This window comes from Mytilus californianus, unplaced genomic scaffold, assembly GCF_021869535.1.
Source record: "Mytilus californianus isolate M0D057914Y unplaced genomic scaffold, xbMytCali1.0.p SCAF_8, whole genome shotgun sequence".
NCBI classification, from domain to species: domain Eukaryota; kingdom Metazoa; phylum Mollusca; class Bivalvia; order Mytilida; family Mytilidae; genus Mytilus; species Mytilus californianus.
The window spans coordinates 1,821,594-1,842,212 of NW_026262734.1; the positions used below are offsets into that span (position 1 = coordinate 1,821,594).

Genomic DNA, 20,619 nt, shown 5'->3' on the forward strand with positions numbered 1-20,619 from the left:
CATTGGTCAGTGTTAAGTTTTTGTGGTTTGGTGTGTTTCTGAGGTACTATAAGCAATAAGGCCACTATATTTGGTGTATGAAATGATTTTAAGGTGTACATGTCTGTCTGGCATGGTTCATCTGACCTTCACCTCATTTTCATGGATCATTAATAATGTTAAGTGTATTGAAACCTTCGTATTACAGACTTTCAAAATAAATTCAATCATGATAGGCAAAGCAAGCAAGATATTTTAGCGTGTGCACTCTGGTTAGTGTTTTTACCTTCTATCTTGAAATTTATAATAGATATAAATAGAAACTTTATGCAGCTAAATGATCAGTAATTCATGACCTACAAAAATGCCAATATTTCTGAAACCATTGATCAACTCACAGGCACTAGTCTGAAAAAAAATTAAGGTATATTAGTATTTTTGTAGAGACAAATGCCTGTGGTTAATGCCCTTAAATAGCTTCATATTTGACAAATTTTAGCATTTTTACCTATTATCTTGAAACCTATAATAGATAATCTGTAACTGTAAAAAGCAAAAATAGTCAGCAATACAAGTTCTACTGTAAATTCAGAAATTATTGTATGCATTTATTATTGCGATTTTTATGGAATGGACAAAAATGCAAGATTAATTATTGCAATTTCATGAAAATCTTCATACATATATATGTATCAGATATCAGAATGCGAGTTCTTATTATTGCGATAATCACCAAGTCGCATTATTTGCATTAATAAAAACCTCGCATTAATTTATGAATTTACAGTAGGCCTAACTAATTATAAATCGTGGATGACTGAAACCATTTATAACCATGTATCCAATTTAACAAATTGTAACATTTTTGCCTTTTATATTGAAAAGTATTATAAAAAGAGAGATCTAAAATAGCCAAAATGATTACCAATACAATTTCTGAAAAAAATAAATGAGAAAATTTGGTAAATTTTTATTTTGTCTTGTTAATATCACTGAATAGTGCATATCTCAAGAGCCTTTAGTTAATCCATTGCATGCTTTCACTTTGAGCTAATACTGCCTTATATTGCATGTCAGAATATCAAACTATTTTATTTTTCATCATTTAAAAAAATCTTGTGTTTAAAAATTAAGAAGGACGTTGTGTACATTTTGGTATTTAGATAGACCGGACACTTGTTGCTCTTCAAAAATAGAGAAGCAAAAGGTATATTTAATCATAACATTACAGACGGACTCACAAATGGGAACGTTTCATAATCATAATAAGTCCAAAAACTCCAAATCGTTTGCAGTATTATTGTATTTAATATCACTGACACCTGTTCTCTCTGTAGCGGAGGAATTTGCAGTGATAAACATTCATAAACATGAGTTTTCTAGTGGACAGCCACAGCTGTCTGGAAAAGGTGTCGACGACGTCAGCTTTGGAAGGGAAGATAATGATAATATTCTGCTACAACACATTAAAGGAAGATTTGCAAGCATTGGTAAAACTGCTAAGGCGAATGGAAGATTACATATGGTACGGAATGTCATTCAAAATTAATTTTAAAAAAAACATCCTTAACCTTTGACCTTCTTTAATCCTCTCCAAAGGTCGAATGCTCTTTGGTGCTTTTTTGGTTGAACAGATGGGTTTCCAGTCATCTTTATATGACCTATACTACTTGTCCTCCAAGTTCAAAGGCTTCATGGCAACCATCTTTATATCGTTGCAAATTATCTCCCTTTTTAGTACTGTGAGGCTCATAATTTCTTATTTAATACACCTTATCGCTATTTGTCCGCCATTACTGGACATCACAAAGGTTCCCATAAAATTTTGACGTCATAATAGAAAATATTTGACGCCACAATGGAAAAGTGATTGTTGTATGACGTCAATAGTTCAAGCCGCGCAGATTCTCTGGTCAACTGGCACAGATTTCCAAATAGCGATAAGGTGTATTATCACTCTTGAAGCTAGTGCTTAAAAAATATTATTGCTTTGTAAATTTTCACAAAGTTTAATCTAGTAACTGCTCCACTCTGTATGTCCGTTAGAAAGACCTTGGGTAGATAACGTCCGTCAAAGTTTCTTAATCCAATCTGTTTGCATTAATCTCGTACACCACATTTGTTTTTCTCCGAGCTCTTAATTTATTAACAGAATTCTAGGAATGTATGTTACAAATCATGTCACTACGAAAGCACTCACTACTGAGCTGATGAATCAACCTTGTGCTAGAAGATGAAAATAACCTTATAATATATAAAGTATTTGATATTTGAATGACAGATTACTTAATACAATGTATATACAAGAATTAAACATGTTGTATGTCCACTGGGAGCATGGTCCTCTAAATTAATACTATCTACATAACACTGGAGCTGGGATATATTCAACATGATTGCAGGTTTTCATTTGAAATGCTGAGTGGTATGATGCTGTTTTGATAGAATTTATGGAAAATCTGTTTCTGGAACATGTACAGTGTAATTATTTTGGAACAAGCCTAATGCCAGCAAGCCAAATAATTCAATGTTTTCCCAAAACCTGGTACAATCTCTTTGATTGAGCAGAGTCTGGGTGTAGTTGAATTCAGCATTTTAACAATAATGAAGCCATTCAAGTGTCTACATTATGGTTTCTGAACAATGATCTATTGAGCCATAAACAATATCGTTACCAAACCTGGTTTGAAAATGCCTTATGGGGTTAGGATTTCTTCTTTTTATTTTGATGTCACTAGATCAGGTCAAAGTAACTACAACAATAGAAAGACTAAAATTTTAGTTTACAGATGAGAACTTTTGAACCATGTGTCCATCCTTCTCCAAACTTAGCATCAAGATGCTCCTTGGAAGGAACAAGACCCTTCTTGATTTCTAGGTCAGTAGGTCAAAGGTCAAGGTCACAGTTCCTTTGAATAGACTGAACTTTTTGGGAAAGTTTTAATTGTTTCCAACAATATCATAATCATTTGAACCATAAATCAGATCTTTACCAATCTTTGTTGGAGGCTGGATTTAAACTTTGGGGTGAAAAAGACCAATTGGTTTTGAGGTCAAAGGTCAAGGTTACAGCAGTAATTCATAGACTGCAATTTTTGCGATTGTATTGTTTTGGGACAATAGCCTTTTACCCATACATCCAACCATTACCTAAGTTAGTGAAATATTTGGGACAGAAAAAAGTGTAAAACTTAGTTTTTGGATAACATATTTTGAACTAGACTTTAAGATGACACTGTTTATTATTGCATATGACTGTTTTTCAGGCTGACTCTGATTGTGGAAAAAAGGATGCAGAGAGTTATGCCAGGCTACCACAAGACTGGATAGCTGTTTTTCATTACCCAGAGAGAGGCACACTAGATGATGGTTGTCCATCAGTAATAGACAGGGTATGCTTTAATATGTCTCATCATGGAATAAGAGGGTAAAATTGGTATGGTGTGGTTTTACGGGGAAGTCCTAGAACAACTTAAAATGTTTATTTCACTGGAATGATGAGACAAATTAGTTGCATCAGCAAAACTGCTTTAAGTGTTGATCTTGTATAAGCAGGTTTGCATCAGGTGCAAGAGGTATTTGGTTTGGTTCCTGGCTGGGTAAATCAAATTTGCATATAATATTTGCCAAGCACACTGATTAAGGAATAGGAGCAAAGACAACTCTAGGAGTTGCAATAATGTGTTTGCATGGATAGGGTGACTGTTTATGAAAAAAATTATTATGAATGAAGGGTTTTGTGATGTGTATACCAATGGGGTACCAAAACCAATAAGATATCTCTAATTTAAAAAATAACCAAAATACATCTAGGGGTCAAGGTTAAAACAGCTTTCGACAATAGAAAAGTGTCTAAAAGTATATCAAGCTCTATACTGAAGTTATTGTCTTTTGGGATAAAGTAATGTTTGTTTATGATAATTCATTTCATATTATAGATGCAGAAGGCCCTGATGTTTGGAGCCTCAGCTATCATCATACTTACTCTAAACCAGGATATACTAAAAGAGGTAATAAGAATACAAAGTGAGGGGGTGGGAGTAGGGTGAGATGACATCATGTTTGGAGCCTCAGCTATCATCATATTTACTATAAACTAGTATATACTTAAAGAGGTATTTAGGATATTAAGGGAGGGGCTGGATGGGGTGACCATTGGTTGTTTGGAGCCTCAGCTCTCATCATACTAAATCTCAACCAGCTTATTCCTATTTAGGATACAAAGAGAGAGAGGGAACAAGATAAATGTAATGGAATAAAAAAAATCAAAAATTGAATGTCTTTCAGAAAGTACATGTACATCATGTACATATTTGTAGTAAAAAAGCACAATCATTCATGACGAAGCTTTTAAAACATTTCAGTTCATTGCAAAAATTTAATAACTCAATAGTTTTACATCTCCTTTGTACTCTAAATCAACATATATAAAAAAAAAAATTTTAAATAGCAACATGTCCAACACCATGGTGAAGAATTGTCTATGTTTACTGAATTTGTATTAAGCATATGCACAAGTCACTAGATAATCACCCTTTTATTACATTTTATTTTCTAGCTTGAAGTCAAACAGATGTTTTCTTTCCCTGTGATAATTGTGGAAGCTTTGGAGAATATTACAGATATGATAGTGGTCCTTAAAAGGTAGGAAAGTATATACTATAGGAAACCCATTAATACACAAGCAATGCTAAAATCTTCACACTGGTAGTTAAGTTAAGTTGATAAATGAGATTAATGTACATATGATACATTTACATGACAAGTCATGATATTCATAGATGTACGTACAAAGTACTGATTTATTTATGTATATCTATCTAAATATTTTTGTTCTCAATTTATGGAACATCTGAGGCATATCTTTTCTTTTTCAATTTACATCTACCACATATATTTTCTTTTTCTTAATCTAAGTATATATATCTACCCCATTTCCTTTATTTTCTCAATTTATTTATCTCTTACCCCATATCCATTCTTAATGTAGTTATGGAAAATGACTTATGAAGTTACTCTCCCCCATAGCATCATTCATTTTCTGAAGGAAAAAAAAGTAATTTGTTTTATTCTCTATTTCAGTAAAATAAAGTCTAAGGCTAGCATTAGGATTAACATGACACAGCATAATATTGTGGTAAGTCTTACATCATTCTATATTTTCAGTCAATGAAATTGAGTTTATAAAGTGAGTGTCCTTTCTTGAACTCATCTAAGATGGTCATAAAGAGGGGGGATGTGCATGGGCAAAAAGGAAATAAAATGGCCATTTGATGATGAACAAAAATTTGAAAAGTACCTAACAAGTTGCTTTTTGTCTAGCTTGTGACATTTATGTGGCAGAAGCAAGGCATGCCAATTATAGGTTCTGTCATGGTCAACGCTGTCAACATTCAGTCTTTGGTTTAATTAAATCAGTCATCAATAACTTTCTCAAACCTTCACGGAATTTTATGAAATTTGGACAGAAGCTTTTTATGTCCAGTATGTACCCAGAGCAAAATTTTGAAAATATGTTTTTTCATTTTACCATTTTTTACTGAGAAAAGGACTTAGATACTTTGCAGTTAACTGTCTGGAGTTAAAGTTTGTTTACACATTAATTAATTTGTAAAACTGATATATGGACTTTATATAGTTTTTTTTTCAGCTTTCTGAATATACAGTAATTTAGAACTAGCCTACTTTGACTATTAGTATATTCTGTGACAGGACATATTCAAATCTTGTACTCCTATTTTATTCAAATCATTTTAAAAAGAAAGAATATGAATTTCAGAGTTAGCCTAATTTGGCAAAATTTATTTTGATTTCAGATCTACCCTACCTTGACTCTATGGTCTACATGTGGCAGGACATGGTGATACTATTATATTAAACACTGTTTGATTTCAGATCTAACCTACTTTGACGCTATGGTCTATATGTGGTAGGACATGGTGATAATATTATATTAAATTCTGTTTGATTTCAGATCTACCCTACTTTGACTCTATGGTCTACATGTGGTAGGACATGGTGATAATATTATATTAAATTCTGTTTGATTTCAGATCTACCCTACCTTGACTCTATGGTCTACATGTGGCAGGACATGGTGATAATATTATATTAAATGCTGTTTGATTTCAGATCTACCCTACCTTGACTCTATGGTCTACATGTGGCAGGACATGGTGATAATATTATATTAAATGCTGTTTGATTTCAGATCTACCCTACCTTGACTCTATTGTCTACATGTGGCAGGACATGGTAATAATATTATATTAAATGCTGTTTGATTTCAGATCTACCCTACCTTGACTCTATGGTCTACATGTGGCAGGACATGGTGATAATATTATATTAAATGCTGTTTGATTTCAGATCTACCCTACTTTTGACTCTATGGTCTACATGTGGCAGGACATGATGATAATATTATATTAAATGCTGTTTGATTTCAGATCTACCCTACCTTGACTCTATGGTCTACATGTGGCAGGACATGGTGATTATATTATATTAAATGCTGTTTGATTTCAGATCTACCCTACCTTGACTCTATGGTCTACATGTGGCAGTACATGGTGATAATATTATATTAAATACCATTTGATTTCAGATCTACCCTACCTTGACTCTATGGTCTACATGTGGCAGGACATGGTAATAATATTATATTAAATGCCGTTTGATTTCAGATCTACCCTTCCTTGACTCTATGGTCTACACGTGGCAGGACATGGTGATAATATTATATTAAATACTGTTTGATTTCAGATCTACCCTTCCTTGACTCTATGGTCTACATGTGGCAGGACATGGTGATAATATTATATTAAATACCATTTGATTTCAGATCTACCCTACCTTGACTCTATGGTCTACATGTGGCAGGACATGGTGATAATATTATATTAAATTCTGTTTGATTTCAGATCTACCCTTCCTTGACTCTATGGTCTACATGTGGCAGGACATGGTGATAATATTATATTAAATTCTGTTTGATTTCAGATCTACCCTACCTTGACTCTATGGTCTACATGTGGCAGGACATGGTGATAATATTATATTAAATTTTGTTTGATTTCAGATCTATCCTACCTTGACTCTATGGTCTACATGTGGCAGGACATGGTAATAATATTATATTAAATGCTGTTTGATTTCAGATCTACCCTACCTTGACTCTATGGTCTACATGTGGCAGGACATGGTGATAATATTATATTAAATTTTGTTTGATTTCAGATCTACCCTACATTGACCCTATGGTCTACATGTGGTAGGACTTACGGGAAAGGTTATCATGAATGGGACGGAGTTGTCTGTCTTGGTCATCAGGAAAATGAAGAAAAGGTAGGTTTAATAAAGTCACATGTGCAGGACTACAAGGAAATGTTAGATATACATGATATACATGTAGGTCAATGAGATGTCTACCAAATGAGACTAAAATCCAAACGACATCTAGAGGTCAACATACAGCCCTGTGCTCTGCTCTCTTCCACTACAGCCTAACATTTAAAAGATTTGAATTCATTTTGGTGATTACAAAAGGTACATAAAAAACACAAAATATAATTAGTACAGCAAAATCACTTACGGTAACTCTTAATACTGGTTTATTTTAGATTTAACCAAAACACAGCTACAAGGAAAACAGCAATAAGCAATTCAGTGTAAACAAATGTGTAATTTGTTTTTATCATTGTGTATTGTATTAATTGGATTTGTCTCAGTTAATATAAAAGTTAATTTTAAGTAAATTCATTAATCTGAGATTTTTTTTAGGCTGATCCTGCAAACTTTTGGAACTTTTTCTACTCAATTTTATTGACTTTGATGATCTTAGTGGCCATTAAAACAAGATTACTTGATGTCGGTGATGGAGACAGTGATATAGAGGTATAAAATAATCCATATAAAACACATGATACATACCCTTGTGACCAGAAAAATCTGACCTCATCAAAAAGTTTGTCTTTGAATTGAGGTTCGAAATGTCTTTTGGTATTTCAACAGTGGGACAAGATGAAAGTGACCTAACACGACAGGTGTTTGTTTGATGGAAGTGACCTTTATAGCAGGTTTGACTGTATTGTCACTTTTATCTTACCTACTCTCTGGTGAAGCACCACATATGTTTTTGTTTGATGGAACTTGGAAGTTACCTTTAAAGCAGGTTTGACTGTATTGTCACTTTTATCTTACCTACTCACTGGTGAAGCACCACGCATGTTTTCAGACGTAACACTTTTTAGGATAATTTAATTGAAATTATACAAAATGAAGCATTCTTGATCCTGAGATGCATTAATAAAAAAGTACCACAATTTACAAAGCCATACTTGTTCAAAAATGCAGCTATAGATGTCCTATTAGGTCTTACTTCTATGGGGTCAATCTGGTTAAATTTTCTGATTTCCTCTAAGGTTTTAATCTTAATCTCTTGATAAGGACAGCCATTTTACATTGTATATGTAGACAGCAACCCAACATCCCAAAAAAACCCACAAGATATTTGGAGGACAACAATAGAACGTCTGATATATATGTCAGTTTATTTTTTAACAAATATACCTACCTCTACTGATAATTATTTGTTTGTTAGTTTGTGTTATTGCCATGTTTAGTTACCATGTTTTGTTGATGTAGAAAGCCTGCATGCATGCAAAGAACCACCAACCTTCCACATGAAAACTAACAATCTTTGTTGATTAATATCTGAGTTAAAAAAAACAATTCAACACAAGCATACTGATAATAAGCTAACTATTTCTTGTTTAGTACATTTTGGTTTAATATTTTTACCTTAGACTGATATAAGCATGTGGTGAGTCAGTAATTAGAAACATGCAGAAGAGAAAAAATAATTTGATAAGAATGACTTATTTGATTTTACAAGTTGATTAATATTTTATATATGTAACATGACTTACTTAATACCTTTCACCTGAAGTTGTTTGAATTAAAATGATTTGCTACATGGCATTTTTTTTATCAGAATAATACTTATTTAATGACTGTTTATTTTATTTGACTCTAGTGTAAAACTATTCTATTTAACATTTACTTTTTTTTCAGAGATCACTAAGAAAATTAGCTCAAGAATCTCTGATGTTGATGAAAACAAGGAAATATAAGTATGATATGTCAGGTGACATTTGTGCAATATGTTTGGACCAATTCAGTCCTAAACAGGTAATCAAATAGTTCAGGGGAGTGTAGAATTGTAGCCCTTAACTGATTATTTATTTTGACAAAAGGAGGAAGTGTAGTCCTTTACAGGTAAAAACAAAAATTGAAATTTTTGGTTGACATTTTAATGATATATACTTAGATATTAAAGTTACAAAATGATATGTATCTGTAGAACAATACTTGATGAGAAAACTTTTTTTATTAAAAATTAGATAAGTTGCAGAACTTATGGACAAAGAAAGATAACTCCAGTTCAAAATATTGCCTAAATGATTCCATTGCTCAATACAATGCAGTTCACAATGCAAAAAATGAAAGGAATCTTTACCTGCTCAGTGCCCACAGGTTCTTTGATTTGAGTATTTTGTAACTGAGGACAATCAGTATGGGAATATTCTTAATTTTTATCTAAAGCTATGAGACATGCTCTATATAAAATATGTACCAAAAGTGTTTCAACCCAAATAAAAAGTTTGACCAAAGAAAAGTTTAAATTCAATTTCATATGTTGCAATATTTCTAATTCACAGAAATTACGGGTGCTTCCATGTTCTCACGAGTTCCACACCAAATGTGTAGACCCTTGGTTGGTGAAAAATAGGACTTGTCCACTGTGTAAACTCAACATTGTTGGTAAGTCATTTTTATAGGCAGACCATGACTCGGATTAATTGATAATACAATATTTTTCATAATTCAGTTCAATACTAGAAATCTAATGAAGATAAATAAAAGTAGAATGAGGATATTTGAGACAGAAATCATGGCCAGTAATACAAACAAGACAGTCACACAACAAATACGAAATATAAATAAAGAGATGTGTTATGATTGCCAATAAGAAAACTATCCATCAGAGACGAAATAGTGGATTTTAGCAGTTATAGGTCACTGTATGGCCTTTAACAATGAGTAAAACACGTACCGTATAGTCAGAACTCTATTAACAGGCCAACATAAAAAATGTGAAACAATTCAAACGAAAAAAACCAACAGCCTGATTTTTGTCTGTATATTCATTATCTAAACTAAATATGACCTATTGTTTACAGAGACTCTACATGGTGGTTTCCTTGGTAACTAATCACTGATGCATGAACAATAATTGGTCGTTTGGATGCTACACATACAGGGTGTTTGGTTTTGTACTTACTGCCTTTTTAAATGTATTTATTATTTATCATGAAAATTTGTGATCTTACAGGGCATTTATATCTTTAACATGTCCTATTATTTATTAAGAATTACAAGCTTGTTAGACGTTAATCATGTATGTGCAAACAAAATACAACCAACAAATTAATAGGGAATAGTCTTTAGGAATACAGAGATCATAGTACCTCAGCATTGCAGCAAAACAGCGGACATCGGGACCAGACTAAAGAAAAAAGAATGAAGAGACAAACAACAATAACAAAACATAACCATTGATTACACAGAAAACAAAGATTTATTAACAGGATCTCCACCAATAATCAAGGAGAACTGGGTTCCTCCAGGAGGGTAATCAGTTCCTGTTTGCACCAGTATCACCCATCATGTTCTTCATGGGGTTCCATCTGGAAAAGGGGGGTTCAAATTTTAGGTTTTCATCAGTTCGTACCTGATTTACTGTAAATTCAGAAATTCAATGCGAAAATTGCAACTCCTTGAGTATTGCAATAATAAGAACTCGCATTCTGATATAATTTACATATATATGTAAGAAGCTTTTTATACGACCACAAAAAAATTTTTGTGGTCGTATATTGGTATGACGTTGGCGTCATCGTCGTCGTCGTCGTCCGAAGACACATTGGTTTTCGCACTCTAACTTTAGTTTAAGTGAATGGATCTCTATGAAATTTTACCACAAGGTTCAATACCACAAAAGGAAGGTTGGGATTGATTTTGGGGGTTATGGTACCAACAGTAAAGGAATTAGGGGCCAAAAATAAGCATTTTTGTAACTTCCAGACATAACTTGTGTGTTAGTGTATGGACCTCTCTGACATTGTACCACAAGGTTCCATATCACAAAAGGAATGCTGGGATTGATTTTGGGGGTAATTGCCTCAAAATTTTAGGAATTAGGGGCCAAAAAAGGGGCAAAAAACAAGCATTTTTCTAGTTTCATGACAATAACTTGTGTGTAAGTGTATGGATCTTTCTGAAATTGTACTACAAGGTTCCATATCACAAAGGGAAAGCTGGAATTGAGTTTGGGGGTAATTGCCTCAATATTTTAGGAATTAGGGGCCCAAAAGGGGCAAAAAACAAGCATTTTTCTAGTTTCAGGACAATAACTTGTGTGTAAGTGTATGGATCTTTCTGAAATTGTACTTCAAGGTTCCATATCACAAAGGGAAAGCTGGGTTTGAGTTTGGGGGTAATTGCCCTAAACGTTTAGGAATTTGGGGCCAAAAAGGGGCCAAAAAACACATTTTTCTAGTTTCCAGACAATAATTATTATTATTATACAGTATTTATAACAGCGCATTATATAATATCAAAAATTACCCTAAGCGCTTTACAACATATTCACACACATATATAAGCATTAACAATAAAATATGAAAGCCCATGTTATGAGATCCTAAAACAAACATATTTAAAATAAATGGCATATAAAACTATACTATTAAATTTACTGATCAACAATAAAATTTATATAAATGGGCATGGTAATATAAAGGAGACATTGAACCCGTACAAAATAAAAATAAATAAAAAATATTTGCCTAAAAATTCAAAAATTACAGCGATATAAAATATTTTAAGAACTATGAAAAAGCATGTCTGAATAAATGAGTTTTCAGGTGTTTCTTAAAAGCGTTCACAGAATGGATGTTCCGTATATCACTTGGTAAATCATTCCATAGAACGGCTGCTGCTTTGTCGAATCTCCTTTCCCCATATGTTTTAGTTCTCACACGTGGTGTTGTTAAAATCATGGCATTTTCAGATCTGAGAGTTCGCATTGGTTTATATATATTAACGAGTTCTTGTAGGTAGACCGGTGCCTCCTCATGCAAAGCCTTGAACACATAGACGAGGAGTTTATATTGGCATCGATATGTTACGGGGAGCCAATGTAGAGACTTTAGGATTGGCGTTATGTGGTCGTATTTCCTTCTCCTTGTAATGACCCTGGCTGCTGTGTTTTGAACTCGCTGTAATCTTTGAATAGTAGTTGATGGGAGTCCATACAGCAATGCGTTCCCATAATCCAAACGAGAGGTTACAAGGGAGCATACTAATGTTTTGCATGCTTCTTCGGTAATAAATGGACGAATTCGTCCAATGTTTCTTATCTGATGAAAACATGATTTTGAAACAGCGCTAATTTGTTTGTCCATTGCCAAAGTTTTCTCAAAATAAATGCCTAGGTTTTTTACGCACTCAGTATCACTGACAATGTTTCCACCAAACTTGAGATGCAAGTCTGAGAGGTTCTTCACTCGGTTTTTTGGAGCAAACACTAAAAGCTCAGTTTTGTCCTCGTTTAATTTAAGCAGATTCGAGCACATCCACTTGCTGATGTCAGCTACGCAAGCCTCAAGTCGCTTTGATATATTTGTCCAATTATCAAGTGGTTTTAATACGAGATAAACTTGTGTGTCGTCTGCATAACAGTGATAACACATATTATGTCGTTTACATATTTCACCAATTGGTCTTGCGAAAATGCAATAAAGTTTTGGTCCCAAGACCGATCCTTGAGGAACACCAAATAGAAGACGAATCTCATCAGAAAGAACAGAACCAATAGCGATTCGCTGAGTCCTCATCTCGAGATATGACTTCAACCAACTAAGTGCTGTACTGGTTATCCCACAAGAGTATTCCATCCGCTTTATTAGAATAGGATGATCGATAACATCGAAAGCAGCCGATAGGTCTAGCATGAGTAAAACGGCACAACAGTCGTTATCAAGTGCAACAGTGATGTCATGATGCACACGAAGTAATGCTGTCTCGGTCGAATGACACGCACGATAGGCTGATTGTACATTGTCGTGAAGAGAGTTTGACGTATGATGGTTTTCAAGGCGAGTCTCGACGACTTTTTCGACCACTTTGGATACGAACGGAAGATTAGAGACTGGTCGATAATTTTTCAATATCTCTTTGTCTAGATTAACCTTTTTCAAGAGTGGTCGGACAACTGCCTCCTTGAAAGATGATGGTACACAACACTGTTCCAGTGACAAGTTCACTATCTTGGTGATGACGGTAGCTAAACTGTTTAGACACGGTTTTAATATATTTGTCGGAAGAGGATCTAATTCGCATGATTTGGTTGGAGCTTTCAAAATAATTTTACGTACTTCCTCTACAGATGCTGGTGTAAAGAAGGTGAGTGGTTGGCCTTTGAATTTTAAATCGTATTTGAATTCTTCATTATCATAGGCAGACGATTCATTCACTAAACATAGATTGTTCCTTATTGTTTCGATTTTTCCAAGGAAAAAATTGCCGAATCTATTTGATAGTTCAATTTCACTGTGGTGTGATGGCAAAATCACCTGGTTTGTGTTTCCCATTAGGCCATTTGTGAGCTTTAGCAGTTTCTTTTGATCGTGTCCAACTTCAGAAATTTTATTTGAATAATAGTCCGTCTTGCATTTGAAGAGCAGTTTACTTGTTCTGGAACAATGTTCTTTATAAATCTGTTTATGAACTTCAAGCTTTGTTTTTCGCATTTGTCGCTCAGCTTTGCGGCGTTCTCGCTTTGCAACACGCAACTCATCAGTGTACCACTCTGTGTTTGGTCGCTGAGTGATCACTTTTGATTGTTCTGGAGCATGCCTGTCGAGGAGAGTTCGAAGCACTGAGTCGTACGAAGCAACACAATGTTCAACCGAAGGATTTTGCTCATTTAGGAGAAGAGAATTGTTTATATCCTTCTCGAAATTTTCAATGTTTATTTCTTTGAACTTCCGAAAACTCACAGACTTTCTTTGTTTTGGTGGTTTCGTGATATTAAGTTCACAAAGCACTGCGAAATGATCTAGCGAGGAAATTCCTTTGTCATCACAGATATGCAGATCCTCAATTGACGGTACTCTAGCAAGAATGGAACTATTCTCCCTACATAGGATAACGTCGAGTGTGTGTCCACGGATATGCGTAGCGCCAACAACGTGTTGTACGAGACCATGGTCGCTAATTGTTTCTTCAAATTTACGGGTGTCACAATTATTCTTATCATCGAGATGGAAATTTAAGTCTCCTGTCAGAATGATTTCTTCGGGAATTTTGACAGTGTAGTCAAGGAAATCTGACCACTCCTCAAAAAATGTCGAATTCTTTAGTTGATTTTTCCGAGACGGAGGAGGACGATAGATCACGTATAGGCGAAATTGATGATTTTGTGCATTTACACTGCATTCAAGAAGTTCAAAGTGTGTGAATTTCTTCTTTGTTTGCGGAATACGTTTAATAATTAAGTTTGATTTATGTACGATGGCAACACCTCCGCCTTTTCGATCCGATCTTGCAGCATGCTGTACATCGTATCCGTTTGGTAGAAGCTCAGACAGAACACATTTGTCAACGGCAGAACCAAGCCATGTTTCAGTGAGCGCAAGCATGTCAGTATTACTCGAAGTCAGATAATCACTGATAGAAAGCGATTTGTTCTTTATCGATCTAACATTTAACGTTGTTAGCGACAATTGTTTGCACATGGTAGACACAGATGATCTCTGAATTCGGGACAAATTGCATTGGTTTTGAACATTAACCGTCTTCGATAACGGTCGTGGACGTAATGTAACAGTTGAAATAGTGTTCACTTGATGGTCATTTATTGCTGATATGTTACAGTCAGCCGATATATCGATCAAATTGCTTCTGTTTATGACTCGATTATTACCATGTATGATGTCTCTATTAGGGGTTAAGATTGTGTTTATTAATCGAAACACTTTTTTGCCAGCTTTAGTTCCGCGTCTTGTTCGTTTGGAAGCATTCACGGCGAACGTACTGTATTGTAAACTACCTGTATGTGGTTTAAATTTAGTCAAGGATATAAATAGCCTTCTGAGTTGTGAATTCATGGTTGATTTAACTCGATAGAAAAGTAAACACAAATTTTGTGCACATCTGTTTTGATTAAAATGTCGAATAAAATGCAACTCCTTTAGCTCTTATGGATAAAGCCATGTGTTAGAAATGTCCTCCTCAAGTATGAAGTCTAACAGTATCCTAAAAGTCATTAAACAAGCAAAATATTCACCTACTCAGTGGGAGCTGCCTCTCAGCGCTAACCAGCTGTCAATGCATCATGCTAATCTATACTTGTGTTCAAGTGTATGGATCTCTCTGAAATTGTACTGCAAGGTACCATACCACAAAGGGAAGGCTGGGATTGAGTTTGGGGGTGATGAATCATAAGGGGGTTCAAAAAATTTGGGGGGGGGGATTTTTTTTTTTTTCCTTTTTTTTCTTTTTTTCCTTTTTTTTTTCTTTAAAAGTTTTCCATTTTAAGTTGGTTATTTCTGATTTATATTTAAAAGCAAATAATAATGATATGGTAGGAGATACACACCAAACAGGATGTGTAAATTATTATATAATAAGTATTGTGCAATAGCAAGAAATTTTCAATTGCACAGTATTGCACAATAGCAAGAAATCTTCAATTGCACAGTATTGCGCAATAGCAAGAAATCTTCAATTGCACAGTATTGCGCAATAGCAAGAAATATCCAATAGCACAATATTGTGCAATAGCAAGAAATTGTCAATTGTACAGTATTGCGCAATAGCAAGAAATATTTAATTGCACAGTATTGTACAAAAGAAGATACTTCGTATAAATTGCTTATTTCTTGACCAATTTCAATGGGGTTTTATTCTTGAATTCTTGGGGTTCTTTAATATGATGAATCTAACCGTGTATTTAGTTTTTGGATTTTGGGCCCCATTTTTAAATTGGTCCACATTGAGGTCCAAAGGGTCCAAAATTAAACTTTGTTTGATTTCATCAAAAATTGAATTATTGGGGTTCTTTGATATGCCGAATCTAACCGTGTATTTAGATTCTTAATTTTTGGTTCCATTTTCAAATTGGTCTACATTAAGGTCCAAAGGGTCCAAAATTAAACTTAGTTTGATTTTAACAAAAATTGAATTCTTAGGGTTCTTTGATATGCTGAATCTAAACATGTATTTATATTTTTGATTATGGGCCCAGTTTTCAAGTTGGTCCAAATCGGGGTCCAAAATTAAGCTTTGTTTGATTTCAACAAAAATTGAATATATGGGGTTCTTTGATATGCTGAATCTAACCATGTATTTAGATTTTGGATATTGGACCATAATAGGTGAATGTCCAATTTAAAATTTTTAAGTTCTTAGACCACATTCATTCTGTGTCAGAAACCTATGCTGTGTCAAATATTTAATCACAATCCAAATTCAGAGCTGTATCAAGCTTGAATGTTGTGTCCATACTTGCCCCAACTGTTCAGGGTTCGACCTCTGCGGTCGTATCAAGCTGCGCCTTGGGAGCATTTTATTCTTAGATTGTAATAATTAAAATTGCATTTTTTTTAATTCTTCAAAAATCGAAATAATAAATGCACGCAATAATTTCGGAATTTACAGAATACAAAAATTCATAGTAACGGGGGAATTTATGCCAAGACTTGCAAATGTTAAGGTATTTATTTTCATTTATTGCATCTTTGTATATGAGAAGACCAGTACTACAAATGTATGTACATAGTCTTGATAAAAGAATGAAAATGTACACAGCTTGAACTTCTTTGTTTGTCTGTCTGTGCAGCATTCTTGAACCAATCTATTTTCATAATAAAGAACATTAGCTGCAATTTTCAGAAATTTGTCTCCCCTCTTGATATTAATAAATATTAGGGATGTCAAATTGGTGAAGAATTACTAATAGAGAACTCATTGGTTTTATGAGTGATACTCGAGTACTTTGTGCACCTTTTACATTTTGTGGGTTGTTTTTGGACGTTAAGCACTCTACATTATTATCTGGGACTAGATAATAGTCTAGGCAATTATATAGGATAATTAATAGCTCATTAACTAAATGTACTTAATAAGTCAACAATAAGCTAATCAATTATTTAATAAACACATATTCAATATAAATGATTACAAAGCCAAACCAGATCAAATAACAGTTACATTTTTTTATCGTAAAGAAAACACATTTTACAAAGTTGTGATGATAGAAGTTTAACCATTCAATGAGAGTCACCACAGGATGAGACGAATTTATTCTTATTAAGAAATACTATCTTGTCAAATATTCCAGGGGAGATTCGGTTTTGTAACTTTGTATCTAATAGTCCTTTTGACCTCAAAATTACTCTAACAGTATCATTGTGGCAGACATGGTAAGAAACATTTATCGAAAAAGTGTAGGCCTAGGAAAGCTATTCTCATGTGATACACACTATACTTTAAAAGATATATCAGAGGACTTCATTAGTATTTCCAAATGGAAGATTTCAGAGACATTTTAAATAACAATTTAGCACAAACATTTGAAACATATTGGAACTATGATTAATTTAATACTCTGAGGGGCTTTCACAAGAAAATCATTTTATGAAAATAGGAGACAATGGCCTTACAGGAAAGATTATTTGAGTATCAATACTCAGCATTACTGAGCTTTACTTGAGTATTTGAGTACTTGTTGACATCCCTAATGTAAATGCAAGAGTTTTCACACTTTTAGATATTTACAACAAGCATGTGATAGGAAATGAAGGTGGATTTTAAAATATCTAACATTATTATTAAATTTTTGTCTTCATGAAAGATTACCATATAATCTCATAGTTTTTCAAGTATAAATTGTTAGTTTTTTTACAAGTTTTATTTATAGTTACAAACATTATTATTTATTTAGTCTTATTGGAGTTATTTGTAGTCCTATTGATGTATTGACTTTGTCATTGTAGAGATGTACAATAAATTAGCCTTTTTAGAATCTGAAGGATTATGGGTAATTTATTGAATTGATCATACACTAATAACAAATGAAAATAAAGTTACACCATTGGTCGAACCTCAATAATTTAGGATGTTTTGAACCCATTAAAATGTTTAACTGTACTCTTTTGAAAATATTAACCAAGAATGAAATGGTGAATTTAGAGCTAATTTCCTAATGCTTGTAGAGTGAGACTTATGTTGGCTTGTTTGCTTCGTTTGTATCAATGTTTGCTCAAGCATTGTAATTTGGATTGACATCTTCAAACAATATAAATAGGAGGAGTTAAAACTAAATATAAATGTATACAAGTTTAACTCTGCCTATGTATATTGTTTGAAGATGCCAGTCTTTTTTACAATTTATACAAATAAAGCAAGCAAGCCAACCAAAGATTTACTCTACAAGCATAAGGAAAATAGCTCTAAGTATTTTTGTTATGTAGTTTGTCTTAACTAACCAGATTGAAAGTGAAACCTAGGCTATAGAATTGACTGTTAACACATACAGTGTTATATATGTGTAGTAAATAACCTAAAAGATGTTGCAAATGAAAGAGGTCATACGAATGAAATACCAAAATAAAGAACTGGTTGATGATAAAACCATCACAAGCAAAAACAACAACAAAAAATAAAAACACAACACAATTAAATGTAAAAGTCTTTTCTATCATAGCTTTTATTGTTTAAAGTTTTGGTGGTTTTAACTTTTTAAGATATGGTTATACTTTTGGCAGATACTTTATTTCTGTATTGCATACTATTTATCTTATTATAGTGCATTTGACTGTTAATGTCTTGTTAAATTTGTTTATTTAGCTATTTATATTAAAATATGATAAATGAAGACATACTATCAAATGTACACATATATTTTAGCTAATAGCAGAAGCTGATTTAGGGAGGGCCTAGGGTTCCCCCCTTTTATGGAGCTACAGTTATGGTAAATCCATACTTTTTACCTGTTCCACTTCAAACTTTGCCCCCCCCCCCTTTTTCAAAATCCTGGATCCACATCTGAATAGAAAAGTACAATTCTGTTTCTTTGGGATGGATTAGATATTTTTGAAATAATTTGAAATGAAAACATTTTAAATATTTGATATTTAATAAAATTGTTACAAGAGCATTTGGCAGAAATAATGTTTTGAATTTTAGGGAATGTTTGCTTTTTAGTGCTACGTGTGTGCTATATTTTACTTTGATTTAAATGAATTGCTACATTATTTTTCATATAATATTTATAGATTCAAATTAAAGTCATTAATTAATTTTTCAGTGTCTGATAACTTATTTTATAACAACTTTATAACAACACAAACTTAGTTTATTTATTCCACACTACAGGTATGATTCTCCAGTTATTTTGTCCAGTTTTGTTTATTTTACTAAAATTTAGTACAGAAAAATAAAATTACACAAAATTTTTTGTCTATTCAACACTGCTTATATGAATCGTCAGTTATTTTGTCCAGTTTTAGTCCATTTTTCTAAACTTTAGTATATTAAAAACGGTTTATAACACAATATTTCTTCAATTTATTTCAAAACACTGCATAATATACAAAAGGAAATGCAGAGAAATATCACAAAATTGAGTAACAATTGTTTTTGAGATACTTTAATGCAATAATTCTTTTTTGAATAATAATAGATAGTTGACAATGTGATTTGTGTAATCATATATTCATGTTTATGTGATAAAATTATGTCTAGGCCAAAAATAAAATTTAAATTGTTTGATGTTGTCTACCTATCCACCTAAAATGCAGCCTGCCCAAAAAGTTTTATGACACAAATCGTTTCAAATTTATTTTTAAAGGTTTTTTTCATGTTCTAATATCTTTTTCTTGTCTAAAACATGTAACTTGTTGTTGGCCAAACAAAAAAATCCCTACCTACCTACCCAACCCTATGAGGCATGGTTAGGCAACATCGTACAAATCATTTTTTAAGGGTGGCCCTATGTTTCGTCCATGTATATGTTTATCATTGTTATTTGTTATCAATATACATAAATAAAAAGCATTTAACATTGTCTTATTTGATTTATATATGTATAACAAAGGATTTTAGTCCCAATTATTAGCTCACTTGGCCATGTGAATATTGGTCCTCAATGCTCTTCAACTTTGTACTTTATTTGGCCTTTTTTAACTTTTTTTGATTCGAGCATCACTAATGAGTCTTTTGTAGACGAAACGCACGTCTGGTGCAAATGCAAAATTTCAATTCTGGTATCTATGATGAGTTTATAGGCACTCTTAACTCTTCACAATTTGATTGTCTTATAGCCACGAAACAGAATTAAACTAAACTTGACAGAGGAGAGTCTTACTAGGTTATTTCCATGTGTTGTTACTTTGGAGGGGTTTGGCTAATGCAAGGACAACATGGTTTTTTCTAATTTTTCAACTGTCTGAAAGTTTACATTGAAATCCTATGGGAAATCCCTTTTTGCTTTTCATTTGAAGAATAAAG

The 20,619-nt window shown here is 33.1% G+C and overlaps 1 protein-coding gene across 1 annotated transcript; it reads left to right on the top strand.

The window, feature by feature from the left end:
• The first annotated feature begins 1,192 nt into the window (after positions 1-1,192).
• Positions 1,193-11,614, top strand: LOC127711524 (RING finger protein 215-like). The gene is made up of 10 exons (XM_052217605.1): positions 1,193-1,504; positions 3,246-3,371; positions 3,918-3,989; positions 4,538-4,623; positions 5,062-5,116; positions 7,219-7,326; positions 7,762-7,875; positions 9,055-9,171; positions 9,702-9,804; positions 10,224-11,614. The coding sequence occupies exons 1-10, from the start codon at positions 1,223-1,225 to the stop codon at positions 10,253-10,255; spliced, it is 1,095 nt and encodes a 364-aa protein (XP_052073565.1). The 5' UTR covers positions 1,193-1,222; the 3' UTR covers positions 10,256-11,614.
• Positions 11,615-20,619: the final 9,005 nt, after the last annotated feature.